The sequence below is a fragment of the Drosophila tropicalis genome, unplaced genomic scaffold, assembly GCF_018151085.1.
Source record: "Drosophila tropicalis isolate 14030-0801.00 unplaced genomic scaffold, ASM1815108v1 contig_1009, whole genome shotgun sequence".
Classification (NCBI taxonomy): domain Eukaryota; kingdom Metazoa; phylum Arthropoda; class Insecta; order Diptera; family Drosophilidae; genus Drosophila; species Drosophila tropicalis.
In genome coordinates this window covers 723448-737106 of record NW_027172367.1, presented here as the reverse complement: position 1 = coordinate 737106, position 13659 = coordinate 723448, and the positions used below count along the sequence as shown (strand labels likewise).

Here is a 13659-nt window from a genome sequence, read left to right as displayed (position 1 = left end):
TGGAGGATAAGCAGGCAGATTTGACTATCAATGAGTTCTCAGACCCCTGCCAAAAGGCATATCATTATCATTAATATTCAAGTCAATCCGTTTGCTTACCATTGCCAGCAATTGATGATGTTACCGCAGATTAATTACGAGTGGCTGATCCTAGGAACCAGCATATATACCCTGTATTTATGTATGGAATTTATGACAGAAATGCGATCGCTTTGCCGTGGACCATGGCCGTGCACTCCCATCAATACGCCCTTGTATTAGAAACAAACGGTTGCCTGCCAACCAAATGCATACCCATTCGTTATTGTTTGTTCAATAGGAAAAAAAAAAAAAAAAAGCAAACGGCCGCCATTGCGTCAATAGTGAAGCGTCAAAAGTAATTCCAGAAATCAGTGAAATTGACTTAGAAGATATGTCTAAGAGTGCCGAGACAATGGCGCGCAAGGAAGTGACCGGTTTAAATCGGATAACCGCCAAAGGCCTTAAGGAATTGTGCAAGCGAGACAAGTTGTATCAAACGCCGCGTTTGAATGACGTGCTATATCTGCACTTCCAAGGTACATACATATGGTTCAACAATTCTTGAAGGATGTTGGTACTTATGCAATGCTGTTTGAACTCTATTTCAGGCTATCAATACATTGAATGTCTGGAGGACTACACAGAGCTGAAGTGCCTGTGGTTGGACTGCAATGCCATCTCGGAGATTCAGGGTCTGGAGCAACAAAGCAAACTGAAATGCCTTTTTCTGCAGAACAATCTCGTTACTACAATCGAAAATTTAAAGTATTGCCCGGAGCTGGACACTCTTAATCTTAGTTCGAATCATATTCGTAAAATTGAGAATATTGGCAGTGAGATTCTGCCAGTTTTAAATACGTTAAATATATCTTCAAATTATCTTAAGGATAGTGAAGGCTTATCGGGCTTAGTGGAATGTAAAAACTTGTCCGTACTTGATCTATCCAATAATCGTATAGACGACATCTTGGTGGTGAAAATATTCGAGCAGATGCCGAATTTGAAGGTCTTGGTTTTGCAGGGAAACCCCGTGGTTTCCCGAATACCGCAATATCGAAAGACTTTGATACTGGCTTGTGTATGTAATGGATTATAAGAAGCTGTCAAAGGTCATTATCTTATTTTATTTCTTTTTCAATTTTGCAGAAGGAGCTTACCTACTTGGACAGTCGTCCAGTATTTCCGCGTGATCGTGCTTGTGCTGAAGCCTGGTAAGCATTTACTCTCAATACCTGAAAATCCTTACAGTTCTAGAAATAAGCCATGGCATGAAATGGTATCTTACATCATTTGAAAAAGTCAAAAGGAAGTGTTGTCTATATTTATAATCAGCATATCCCATCCAACCCGATCTCTAGACCAGACGATTTCTCTTTCTTTCCAGGAAACGTGAAGGGTACGAGGGTGAACGAAAGGAAAACAAGCGTTGGAATCGCCAGGAACGCCGTAAAACTCGCGATAGCGTCAATTGTAAGTACTATTTTTTCCAATATGAAGTTTGATTATTCAGTTTTCAATATTTCGTTAAGGCACCATTCGAATGCGAAACAAACATCTTCCAGCCGATCAACAGGTCCCATATATAACGTCGAGTGATTCGGAAGCTGAAGAGGCAAAAAATAAATGCGCCGAGAATAGTAGGAAAAGAGCTGAATTGGAAAACGGCACTATCGATGATACATGGGATGAAGTTTCAGGGGAACAAGCGAAATCAGAGCATAGCTCGACTAGCTCAAGTTCAAGCGCAGATAATGAGAGCGCTTCCTCGTTTGCCGATCACATGGCAGAGCAGTTAAGTAATCCTCGGGTACAACGCTTAGAAGGGCGTCCCAAGGTTTTGTATGAAGCTGAAGGAGGTGATATGGAAAGCATTGAAAAACTTGTCAAAAATACGGATGCTGAAAAAAAAGAACTAGCTGAAATTGTAAACGAAACGGATCCGGAAAAAGATCACAGTCAAGATTCTTTTGGAGAAGAAAATCCGAAAAAGAAACGCATCCTTATCGAGGAGGGTAAACTTAATGAAATGGACGTACAATCAAATAAATATAAAGTAGAAGCAAATGTTGAAAGTGAAAACAAAGAAGCAAAAGATATTAATACATCATCTGAACTTAAAAAAGTATGCAATGCGAACTCAGAAATTGGAACAAATGTGTCCTGTAAAACACCCGAGTCCGAACCTACAGCATTAAATGAAACCTCCTCTGAATTAAAAGGACTGCCTGAACTGAGCAGCGATTCAGAGAGCGATGATGGTCCTGAACTAGAGCGAACGTCTCTGGCTATTAAAGCAATCGCTCAAGACCACAGCATTGACAAAGAAAGTCCCACTCCGCAGGAAATTAAATCTAAGTTCATCGACGATATGTACAAAAAGTTTGAGTCCGAATCTTTTGCAGAATCTGAATCGCTCGGCAAACTTACGACTGACTTTCAACTTGAGGCCAAGTTCTGTTGTGAAGAAAATAATCCACAAAGAAGCGTCTCTCATTTTGACAATGAATCAAGCTTAGTACCCAAATCCATGAACCAATTGGAATTCGAGAAAGTCTGCCTTGATGCCACTGAGAAATGTGCTCACGATATGGAAGAAATGGCTAGCTATTTGGATGACGATCTCCAAGAGCTAATAGAAGCTACCGACCAGTTAAGGGGCATAGAGGAGTCCCCCGTTGAACCAGTTGAAAGCGATACTAATGAGAGTGAAGAAGACCAATGCGATGGCGAGTCGCGACTCTTAAACGAGCAGCATGAAGAGAGACGTAAGAAATTTATCGAAAGACGTGAGGCAGAGAAACAAACGAAAGATAAGCTCAACGCATCAGCAACTGACGAGGGTGCAAAAGAATGTACGGTAAACAATGACGACCAATTAGATCTGGCCTTTGCAAAAGCTTTAGATGACGCGACAGATGATGTACCAAAGCGGGTTTTCGGTTCGGGCCACGATATACCCAGCCATCAATGGCCACAGGAAGAGTCTTTGCGTCAGTTAAGTCTGTCACAGAATGGCAATGATAACGATAGACAATCAATGTCTGACACTAGTGCGGAGGCCGCGGAGAAGATTTGTATTCAGATGGAAGGCAAGTTGGCTAAGGAAGAGGAGTCCCTAAGAAAACTTTTGCAAGAACTCGAAGATGAAACTGAGGCAACGTACAACATAGAGTCAAATGTTGAAATCGTTACTGTTGTAGATTCAGAAGCAGCAAAGATCTGTCAAACTCTTCCTTCTGATGTAGTCGATGAGCTAGAATGTAACGAATCCAAACGCTTGGAGTTTGGTCCTATTGAATCAGATGACGAATTCAGCTACTCGACCCGCCCAAATGTTGAGAGACCAGTATTGCCCGAACTAGAAGATCCTGCTAAGGGAAAATCTGTAAGGGAATGCCTGGACGCCTTTGGGGATTTTTTAACACATGTATCAGACCTCAAGAATCCCACGATGCTGGGACGTAAGACCTCTACGTGTGCGGACAAAATTAGAGCAGCCAAAGAGCTTTTGTCTTCTCAACAAATACACGAGTTTAACAAGGATACTCCCGAGAGTTTAGATGCGCAATTGGCTAAAGAGGAGGAGAGCCGTAAGCAACGGGTGGCCGCATCTGCTGCTCGCTGCTACGCCCAGAAAGAAAAATATGATGATACTTTGGATGTGGTAGATAATCGTTTAGTGGTCGTTAAAAAGGACACTGGGGAACTGGAAGAGCTACCGGCACCACCAGCATTGGTAAGTGACAGTGATGACGATGACGCCTATGACACGGCCAGTGAAGAACATCACGAAGACGATGACAAACATGTATCCAGAGGTATCTGGACAACGCCGTATGAGCCGAAGCCTCGCAAGTCTGCTGAACATTTGGTAGCCGAGGCAATGGAACGCAATCTCCGTAATCAGATAACCGAAGAATTTGATGCGGAATCGGAAGAATTCTATTCCTTCCCCACCGAGACTTTTGGTTCCATCGACTCTGAGTTCTTCCAGAAGCTTGATTTGGAGAAGGTAAAAGTTTTCGACGAAGTCGAAGCAGCTACCGAATGCATGCGTAGTTACAACGAACTAAAGTCCTGCATGAAGTCCGGGTCCACTCAGTTGGAATTAAGTAACGAAGAACGTGAAATGCTGGAAAAGTTCTTGCCAAAGGAAAATGAGGATGAGAATATATCGGAAGCAGCTAAAGCTAAATTGGATGAAGAAAATGAGCTGCTCAGGAAAATGATGGAACGCATGAAGGAGCAAGAAGAGCGGGAAAGACAAGCGCAAGCGGTGGCTAGCCTTGACGAAAAAGATGAGCACTCTGCACAGTTGACTGTGGGTGGGTGTAAACTATACGAGAGAAAGAGCCAAGCAGAAGTCGTCACTCAGAGTACCGACCAGACTGAAGCTATCCCAAATTCCTCGGAGTCAAACGTGAACTCCTCAACGGAAGAGGTGGTCATCAGTGATAAGAAGGAGGAATTGCAAAATCCCACTCCATTAGCTGATCAATCGAGTGACTTAAACAAGTCCGAAACCACTGGCAAACCCAAGCCTTGTCTAAGCTCGAACATAGATGATGATAATAGGTCGGATGGCTCTACTGACTGTGAGTCAGAGGAGGAACCGGAGCCAATAGCCGTTGTAGAGCCTCCTAAATTATCCGATGGTGTGCTTAAGAGATACTTTTATACGGACTGTGAAGATTTCCATCAAGTGCATGAACTGGAAGAGGCAGAGAAACGCGATCTTTCCCAGCTTAAGAATGCGTGGAAGGAAGATGAACCCAAGAAGGAAACGGAGCAAAACCAAAATCAAAAAGATGCCTTGCCAATGACTGGGGACAATGGAGAATCTTCAGTATCACAGCCGTTGCCTGGAGATGACATAACTGAGCTCAAGGAAAATGCTAAGGTCAAATGGGCCAAGATAGCTAAGAGATTGCATGAATTCATTGATGTAGAAAGTATGGAGAGGCTGGAGAAGCAAGATTTCTGTGAAAGCAATGATGAGGATGACAACGATGAAGACGTTTTCAACGAATTGGTTAAGCTAAATCCTCTTGGGAGATCACAAGAGCCAAATCATACTGAAGAGGGGGCAAGTGGGGACGGTATTGATAATAGTGTCCCGTCAAACAGTGAGCAATCCAAAAATTCGATTAAGCTTGACTATTATGAAGCCCCAGACACAGAGACCGAGCTGAAGCAACTTAGGACTGAGCAAATTGAGTGCAATTTGGAAATATTAAATGATGATGGAGATATTGTTGTCCAGGAGCTCGAAGTGGAAGCGCAGGTCACCTATGAGTTAAAATAATTTTATTAAGTCTTTTTTGTTTTTGTAACCTGCGTTTATTTCTATATTCTTTGTAAATCTAACTGAGTAAATAAAAGAACATTCCAAAAACCAACAATTTCAAACCAATTATTGATAAGCACTCTAAAGCATTGAAACCAGTTCAAACCGCCCAACAGAAAGTGGCTATAAACAAATTAATAAAAAAAAAGTGGCAAACTAGAAGTAAGATTAGCTCGACTTTTTCTTTGCCCCCGACTGGACTTTATATCAAAATTGGCACATCTCGAACCACTTGAAACCGGTTTCTCGATCGTGGCGAACCGGTTTCACTTCTGTGCTGTTTGTTTCCCCAGACCAATATATATATAGAGGGCAATCTCATAGATTGGGTCCCTAGGTTATCGATAATCACTGATTATGTCTGACTCCTCAAAGTATAAAATGTGTCGTCCCCAAGCCAAATGGAACGAAATGGAAATGCATGAAATTTCACTTCAAAGCAGCTGGCCAATGCGTGCTCAGAGATTAATATAATGTTTGTTGTTCCAAATCCCAGTTGGGTAGCACTCGGTACCCCCCCAATAGACCTTGACAACTAATTCTCAGATTCCCCTCAAATGGTCTGATGTTTATTTTTGGGGGCAGGTACTTGCTGAGATCTCTCTCAGTTTCTTCGCCGCCGTGCTTCTTGCAGTAAACAACTTTGGGAGAGTTTTGGGTCTACTAAGCTCACAGAGATAAGGCAATTTTTGGTAACACTTGACGTGGTTGACAAAATGTAAACTGGTTTGCAGCTGTTATACTATTTTATGGAAGGTGTGACAAAAATATAAACAAATTGTTGATAAAAGGGGTTTGTAATTGGTTAATGTTGCTGTGATAATCTTATCGAAATCACGTACTGAGGGGACTTATATATGGTTGGCGATTGTTGGGGTGTCGGTCAAGCCGCTTCCAAATTCTTAAAGAAGTCTTCAGAAGGACCCGAATTGCATCAAGACGATCAAATAGGTCACCATTGCAGTGAAAATCTGCAATGAAGTGAATTGCGATATGGATCAAACGAGTTTCCCTTTAATTATAATACCTACCGACATGAGCAGACCATAGTCAATGTCCATGAAGCCCTCTGCATTGATGACTAAGGGATCCTGTTCCACCTGCATTGAGAATTCGACCACCAGAGCATTGTAACCCTGATGCACGGGCTGTTTTTGCACCTGCAAAACGCAGGACACACCACGTATCTGGCTTCCAATCAGCTCATGCTAGGTAAGACATAGATACTTATACCTTTACACGGGTTTCCCGTTAAATCGTTGGTGAGCATTAAATCCATTTATGAATTTACCTGTCGTTTACAGAACTCTCCACTGCTGCAAAGAGCAAAAATCAGCACAAGCTGTGGCGTAAAGCTGGCACAGCTTATTCCTATATAGACATAACTGTAGGCTTCGGTAAGAGCCAAGAGCGTCCAATAAATATTGACTGTAGAGTCCAAGAACAAAACCACGAATATGAACAGCATCGACCATCCATATAGAGCATTAAATCGGATGTAGAGGCCGTAAAGCTGCGTGTACACCTGCTTCAGACTCAGTAGCAACTCAATGGAGGAGAGTCGATGGCAATCCCCTTCCAGGATGCAAGTGGATCTCAACTGGCGACAGCGGAGTATCTGCTGCAGCTGCTGGCACAACAGTTCAGCATGGAAGGTCAACAGCTCAGCATTGATCAATAGTAGAACGGTCTGACATCGGTTAATTAGCACCGATCCAATGGAATACAAGAAATAACCCACAAAGTTGTTGGTGATTATTCCAATGTATATGCCTGGGATCAGCGTCAAAATGCTGACCGCGCCCAGAAAAAGTAGCTTTAAAGAGCGCATTCTAGGTAAACTGTTTGCTGGTACTTTTACTTGGCATTGGAAACGCAAATTCAGGCTCTTAAGTTCCATACAAAAGTCGGAAAACTCTTCGTATTGAAACATGGCTTGAAGCAATATTACCGACATGGTAACCATATGGGCAGTGAACACTATATCACTGACCAGTTGCGAGACAGGCAGATCCAAATCTTTCGGGGGCGCCGACATAGCCAGAATATAAGAAAATATGTGCACCAAAACAATTGCAAAGGTGTACAACTTCTGTGCCAGTTGCCGAGAGGGTTCCTCTGCCCACGGCACCAGTCCTAGGACTCCAAAGTACTTAATGAAAGGACTGAGGGTGTATACCATGTTGCTTTAATAGTTGTAATGCGACTGGGGCCTACTGAAAGACTGATGAAGTTTTGCAGATGACCCAAAGATCTTTACTAAAAGATAATTCATTAATTAGGTAAATTAGCTTACTAATAGAGATAGCAAGCACGGAAGTGAATACTAGCATAAAGGGTATTTTAAAATCGAACTCAGACGATGGAATTAACGATTACGCCTCGTCATCACACCCAAATTGAATCATCATTGGCTTGATAAATATTCTTAATATCGTTCGATTTCAATGGATTGGATTAATTCTGTTTAGTAACCGCACCTGGAGATACGATTACCACTGCAATCTACCTCCCATGACTGATCGTTTCTAGCAACTTTTGGGGCCTGGGCTGCAGTTTGTTATTGATAAGAATTCTTCATGCCTTGCCATTGATGTTATTTTGACTTAATTATGAAATATATGTGATTACATACAAATGTAGCTATTTAGGTATGTCGCTACCTAGAACTACAATAATAACAATTCCCCAGAGTTTTTAGAAACAGCTGATAACGTCAACGATTGTGAATATGTAGTGGAAGTTCCAGCGGGGTATAAATAGGAGACCCCAACGTTCGCAGAGGTTCAGTTTCTAGTTTGCCGGCTAAACGTTAGCTTTTAAATATTAATAACAATATTCAGTGAAACCTAATCGTGGCTAATCAGAAAGCGATAATCAAAAAGTGAATTAAATTCTGAACACACCACACACAACATTTCAAAGCAAGGCGCGAGCAAGTGACAGACAATTATGACTGTTAGTATTTTTAGAAAAAAATATTTCTTCATATTCAATAAGTTATACTTATAAAGGACGCAAGATCAGACCCCCCCCTTCGATCTAGGATGGAACTTTCTGAGTTTATAATTTACCCACAATGTTTATTTAACTTTTTAATTTGGTTTATTGTTATCGCTCTTTCCATTTCGTAGTGTCATAGGTTCAATTGTTCGTTGATGATGCCAATTGCTAAGTGCTCATGTCACATAACTTTAAGGTGACTCTATTTCGGGGTATAAAAGACAACATCACTCAGTAGGAGAAGGTCTTCTGAAAAAATTCTAAAAGAAAATCGGCACACGGTGAAGAAATCAACGACCTACCGTACATATACATAGTAAAAAGCTTTGCAGTGTTATCATTTGGAAACAAAATATGTAGGTCACCGATCGATCTATCATTTCATTTATGGCGGATTACTAGTCCTATTCGATGTATAATTGTTGTAGCCTTTGAAGAATACATTCAACTCAGATATACATATAGTGCGAAGAATTAATATAAACTGTTTGAAGGACTCTTCGAGAAGTGTATGGCATGATCCTGGCAATTTGTTAAAAGTTAAAGGGAAAGTCAGTTAAACTATTGTCGAGTCATTCAGAATAAGTCTGAAAACTAATGAATACACCGGATAATGATTTGTTCCAGTTAGAAGAGAATGTGAAACTGAAGAACTAAATCCCCGACCGATACTAATTATTTCTGTAATTATCTTTCTTATAGTTGAAACTACGCATAGCCATTATTGGCCAGAGCAATTTTGCCTCTGATGTCTTGGAAATATTTTTGGAACGGCCAAATGTTGAAATCGTTGGAGTCTTTACCATTCCGGATAAAGGAAATCGCGAGGATATTCTGGCCACCACAGCTAAGGCCCATCAAATACCCGTCTTCAAATTCGCCAGCTGGCGCCGCAAGGGCATAGCCATACCGGAAGTTCTCGAGCAATATGCGTCTGTTGGAGCGAATTTGAATGTCTTGCCATACTGCTCTCAATTTATTCCAATGGAGGTGATTGACGGCGCTGCCTTGGGCAGTATCTGCTATCACCCGTCGATTTTGCCAAGGCATCGTGGTGCCAGTGCCATCTCGTGGACCTTAATCGAGGGAGACGAAGTGGCAGGCTTCAGTATATTCTGGGCAGATGATGGCTTGGACACAGGTCCGCTGCTTCTAACACGTCAAACAAATCTTGAGCCAACAGATACGCTGGACACGATTTACAAGCGATTCCTGTACCCGGAGGGGGTCAAGGCAATGGGAGTAGCCGTGGATTTGGTCGCCAAGGGGGAGGCTTACAAAATTACACAGACTGAGGTGGGAGCTACTTATGATCCGGCCATGTTTAAGATAGAAAATCAAGTAATAAATCTTGGGCAAACAGCGGTACGCATTTGGAACTTCATCAGGGGCTTGGACTCGGTCCCAGGAGCCATAGCCACGGTTGTTCTCAACACAGGAGGTGAAGTGGTTGAAGAGCAAGTGCGCCTGTTCGGTGCCCATTTGTACTCGGCCGGTCCAGTCTCAAATGCCCAGCCCCTGCGTCTGAAAGGCCTCTCTAAGCCAGCTTTCGTTCATGAAGGTGGCCTACTAATTGAGGGAACCGATGGAGCATTTGTGAATGTGCGTCGACTGAAACGTGGCTCGAAGGTTATTGCCGCCAGTGATTGGTTTAAGCAGGCGAATCAAGAACCCATTAAAGACTTCACTGAAGACGAGCTGGCCAAAAAATGTGCTCTGTCTTCCATTTGGCAAGCGATTCTCAAAGACTCCATTGAACCATCGACCGATTTCTTTGCTGCCGGCGCTGGGTCAATGGATGTGGTGCGCCTTGTGGAGGAAGTCAAGGAAGCTTTTGACGTGCCACTCGAAAACGAGCATGTTTTCATGGCTCCTGTTTTTGAGGAGTTTTTCGACCAACTCGTTAGGATCTTACGCCAGGGATCTTCGTCCTCTGGAGGAAACCGAAAACAAGTGCCGTTTAAAGGTTTCCTTCTTAACGCAAATAAGCGAGAGATTCAAGTCCCAACCCAGCTTTTTGTCAACGGAGAGTTCGTGGATGCTGAAGGCGGACGGACTCTAGATATTATTAATCCCACAGACGAAAAAGTACTAGCCAAGGTGGCTTGTGCCTCTGCAGCCGATGTGGACAAGGCTGTGCAAGCAGCCCACAAAGCCTTCTATGGTGCTTGGAAGCAGGTTTCGGCCAGACAAAGAGGCCAATTAATGCTCAAGCTGGCTGATCTTATGGAACAGCACAAAGAAGAGCTGGCCACGATCGAGTCTGTAGACTCAGGAGCTGTCTACACTCTGGCCTTAAAGACTCACATCGGCATGTCCATTGATGCCTGGCGGTACTTTGCCGGCTGGTGTGACAAAATCCAGGGCAACACGATTCCTGTCAATCCTGCACGGCCAAACAATGTGCTTACATTCACTCGCAAGGAGCCAATCGGGGTATGCGGGCTTGTAACGCCTTGGAACTATCCTCTGATGATGCTTTCCTGGAAAATGGCTGCGTGTATAGCGGCTGGGAACACTTGTCTAATAAAGCCTGCTCAAACGTGTCCTTTAACAGCATTAAAGTTCGCCGAACTAACTGTTTTGGCTGGATTCCCACCTGGTGTAATCAATGTTCTGCCTGGCAAAGGCTCAGACGCTGGTCAGGCTGTTGCCGACCATCACCTGGTACGCAAATTGGGTTTTACGGGATCCACTCCCATTGGCAAGCACATCATGAAGTCCTGTGCAGACTCGAATCTCAAGAAATGCTCTCTGGAGTTGGGCGGCAAAAGTCCTTTGATCATATTTGCAGACTGTGACCTTGACAAAGCAGTGAAGCATGTAAGTAGTCCTCTCGGAAGCGTTAAACTTATTTTGTAATATTGTTATTCATTTTTATTTGACTAGGGCATGTCTTCGGTGTTCTTCAACAAGGGCGAGAACTGCATAGCAGCCGGCCGTCTTTTCATTGAGGATCGCATTCATGACGAGTTCGTTCGCCGTGTGGTCAAGGACCTTCGTTCCATGACCATAGGAGATCCTTTGAACCGCTCGACTGCCCATGGACCACAAAATCACAAGGCCCACTACGATAAGCTTATCGAGTTCTGTCAGCGGGGAGTCGAAGAGGGTGCTACCTTGGTCTATGGCGGCGGACCAGTGCCAAATCTTAAAGGCTACTTTTTCACGCCCACTGTTTTCACCAACGTGGAGGACGACATGTTTATAGCTCAAGAGGAATCGTTTGGCCCCATAATGATCATTTCGAAGTTCAATGCCAGCGACGTGGATTCTGTGATGCATCGGGCCAACCGCACTGAATATGGCCTAGCCAGCGGCGTCTTCACCAAGGACATTAGCAAGGCCCTCAGTTTTGCCGATCGCATAGAGGCCGGCACCGTTTTCGTGAATGTCTACAATAAGACCGATGTAGCAGCTCCGTTTGGTGGATTCAAGCAGAGTGGCTATGGAAAGGATCTGGGTCAGGAGGCTCTTAATGAATATCTCAAGACCAAGTGTGTGACAATTGAGTATTGAGATAGCGAGTGGCATTGCATTTAGACCTAAGTATTACCATTTAAATACTCGTAATTTTATCTATTCAATATAAACAATTGTATTAAAACTTGCACAATCAGAATTCATGATTATGATTGGCTTGGCAATCGATTTTTGCAACGACGACAAGGACGCTAAAAATGTCCTTAGTCGGACTTTCACGAATTATGTGCACTACAAAATAAGAATGGGGCATATTAATTTAGGACCACAAGTACATTGCTAAGAGAAGAGAGTCTATGAAAAAGAAGGTAACGATTCACAGAGAAATAATTGGCCATTGGTTATTGAGGATACCTTCAATAACACGTTTTGGGTTGTGATTCCGCGGTAGGTCTTTGACGAGTCCCATCAGCCGAGCCAGACAAAAGACGAAACTCCCACTACGCGCTCTTGTCAGGCACTTAAACTTTGCCATTTCTGCGAAAACAGCCAAGTAGTTATAACAACTACTTGCAGTTGGATTCCTCCATATACACACATCCCCTGTTAGTTGCCAGCAAGACAATTATAGCATCTTATGGTTTGGCAAAAGTTTTTGGCAGCCAAAGTGGGTCAAATTGCTTGGCTCCTCCCCCAGTTCTGTTAACGTCTCTTTCTTTCCTTTTCTTGAATAGTTCTGCTTGATTTCATTCCTTTATCCTGACAAACATTATTTAAAGGCTTAAGGGCTCTGTGACCATATTTCGACTATGCCCATTGTTGTCGGGTATCCAATTCAAGGCAGAACAATTTTCCGAGCTTTTCACATTAACTCGGCATGTTTGAAACCTCAACTTTCTCTTCGTTTCTCTCTCTCTCTCACACACACATACTCTTTGTTTGTCGCACATTCTGTAATTGATTATGTTATGTGCCTTCCGTGGTCCTTTGTTATTTACTATGCCGCTTGGTGTCAATTTATACAGCATCCTTTAATGTGTGCGTGTCCTTCTACTTGTCTCTGGTTGTAATTTTGATTGATTTATGTTAATTGGGGCTTGACAATTTCAGAAAATGGCAATAAACCAAACGATGTTTGTGTCTACTTCTTACTATGTAAAGCACATGCTAGATTTGAGCTATAATAAATACGAGTTGTCCATAAGGATAAGAATGCAGTACACTTCCTAAGAAGTAAGTTTCTTGGGCGGATTATTGCCTCATAAGGCGTAGGGGTGAGAAAAAGAAAGATTGAAAGATTTCAGTTAGTTTGTAAACTTCAGATGAAACCATTCCCCCGATGTCAATAATTGTATAACAATGTCTGAGACCCAGTTGTATAACACTTTTTCAACCAAACTCCGAAATCAGCTGAGAAATGACGTAACCAAATGGTGGGGAAAAAACTTGGAGACGAGCTTCCATTTTCCTATTCGGCAAATAAAAAGTTGCATCACGTGGCCCAAAACTCAGTTTTTCGCCTCTCGCTTCGGATTTTTTTCTCATCTTATTTGCCAATACTCCCGGCAACATTCAAGCCAAAAAAAAAAAAAACGTTCACAAGCAAATAATCAATAATTATTATATTACAGTGAGAGAGTCAGAGAGAAGGGGCAGAGAGAAAGAGTGAGTGAGTGAGAGTGCGCAAGACGTGACGGCGAGGATTTGTGGGAATTCGCCATATTGGAAAGTCAATACGCTTGCCGCCTCCTGCGCCGATTTAATTAAATGGTTTCGGGAAGAGCGCAGCGCATGAGCTCAGCCGGACGAGGAGACAAAGACAGCACACTGTCTAGATCTAGAAGTAAAACCAACTGCCAGATGCA

The 13659-nt window shown here is 42.9% G+C and overlaps 3 protein-coding genes across 3 annotated transcripts; 2 read left to right on the top strand and 1 right to left on the bottom strand.

The window, feature by feature from the left end:
* The first annotated feature begins 342 nt into the window (after positions 1-342).
* dtr (defective transmitter release) lies at positions 343-5423 on the top strand. The gene is made up of 5 exons (XM_068303314.1): positions 343-557; positions 630-1099; positions 1168-1232; positions 1406-1491; positions 1551-5423. The coding sequence occupies exons 1-5, from the start codon at positions 413-415 to the stop codon at positions 5324-5326; spliced, it is 4542 nt and encodes a 1513-aa protein (XP_068159415.1). The 5' UTR covers positions 343-412; the 3' UTR covers positions 5327-5423.
* An 859-nt stretch (positions 5424-6282) lies between these two features.
* Gr39b (Gustatory receptor 39b) lies at positions 6283-7550 on the bottom strand. The gene is made up of 3 exons (XM_068303495.1): positions 6660-7550; positions 6400-6576; positions 6283-6339 (listed from the first exon to the last, which is right to left on the bottom strand). The coding sequence occupies exons 1-3, from the start codon at positions 7548-7550 to the stop codon at positions 6283-6285; spliced, it is 1125 nt and encodes a 374-aa protein (XP_068159596.1).
* A 626-nt stretch (positions 7551-8176) lies between these two features.
* On the top strand, positions 8177-11993 carry LOC137582556 (cytosolic 10-formyltetrahydrofolate dehydrogenase). The gene is made up of 3 exons (XM_068297176.1): positions 8177-8326; positions 9074-11194; positions 11261-11993. Exons 1-3 carry the CDS (start codon positions 8321-8323, stop codon positions 11888-11890), a joined length of 2757 nt encoding a protein of 918 aa, XP_068153277.1. The 5' UTR covers positions 8177-8320; the 3' UTR covers positions 11891-11993.
* Positions 11994-13659: the final 1666 nt, after the last annotated feature.

Coding starts and splice junctions, on each gene's coding strand:
- Gr39b (XM_068303495.1), bottom strand. CDS start 7,550: ATGGTATACACCCTCAGTCCTTTCATTAAGTACTTTGGAGTCCTAGGA. Junction 6,577..6,659: donor GAGAGTTCTGTAAACGACAG/GTAAATTCATAA, acceptor TGTCTTACCTAG/CATGAGCTGATTGGAAGCCA. Junction 6,340..6,399: donor ACTATGGTCTGCTCATGTCG/GTAGGTATTATA, acceptor ACTTCATTGCAG/ATTTTCACTGCAATGGTGAC.
- dtr (XM_068303314.1), top strand. CDS start 413: ATGTCTAAGAGTGCCGAGACAATGGCGCGCAAGGAAGTGACCGGTTTA. Junction 1,100..1,167: donor AGACTTTGATACTGGCTTGT/GTATGTAATGGA, acceptor TCAATTTTGCAG/AAGGAGCTTACCTACTTGGA. Junction 1,492..1,550: donor AACTCGCGATAGCGTCAATT/GTAAGTACTATT, acceptor TATTTCGTTAAG/GCACCATTCGAATGCGAAAC.
- LOC137582556 (XM_068297176.1), top strand. Junction 11,195..11,260: donor TTGACAAAGCAGTGAAGCAT/GTAAGTAGTCCT, acceptor TTATTTGACTAG/GGCATGTCTTCGGTGTTCTT.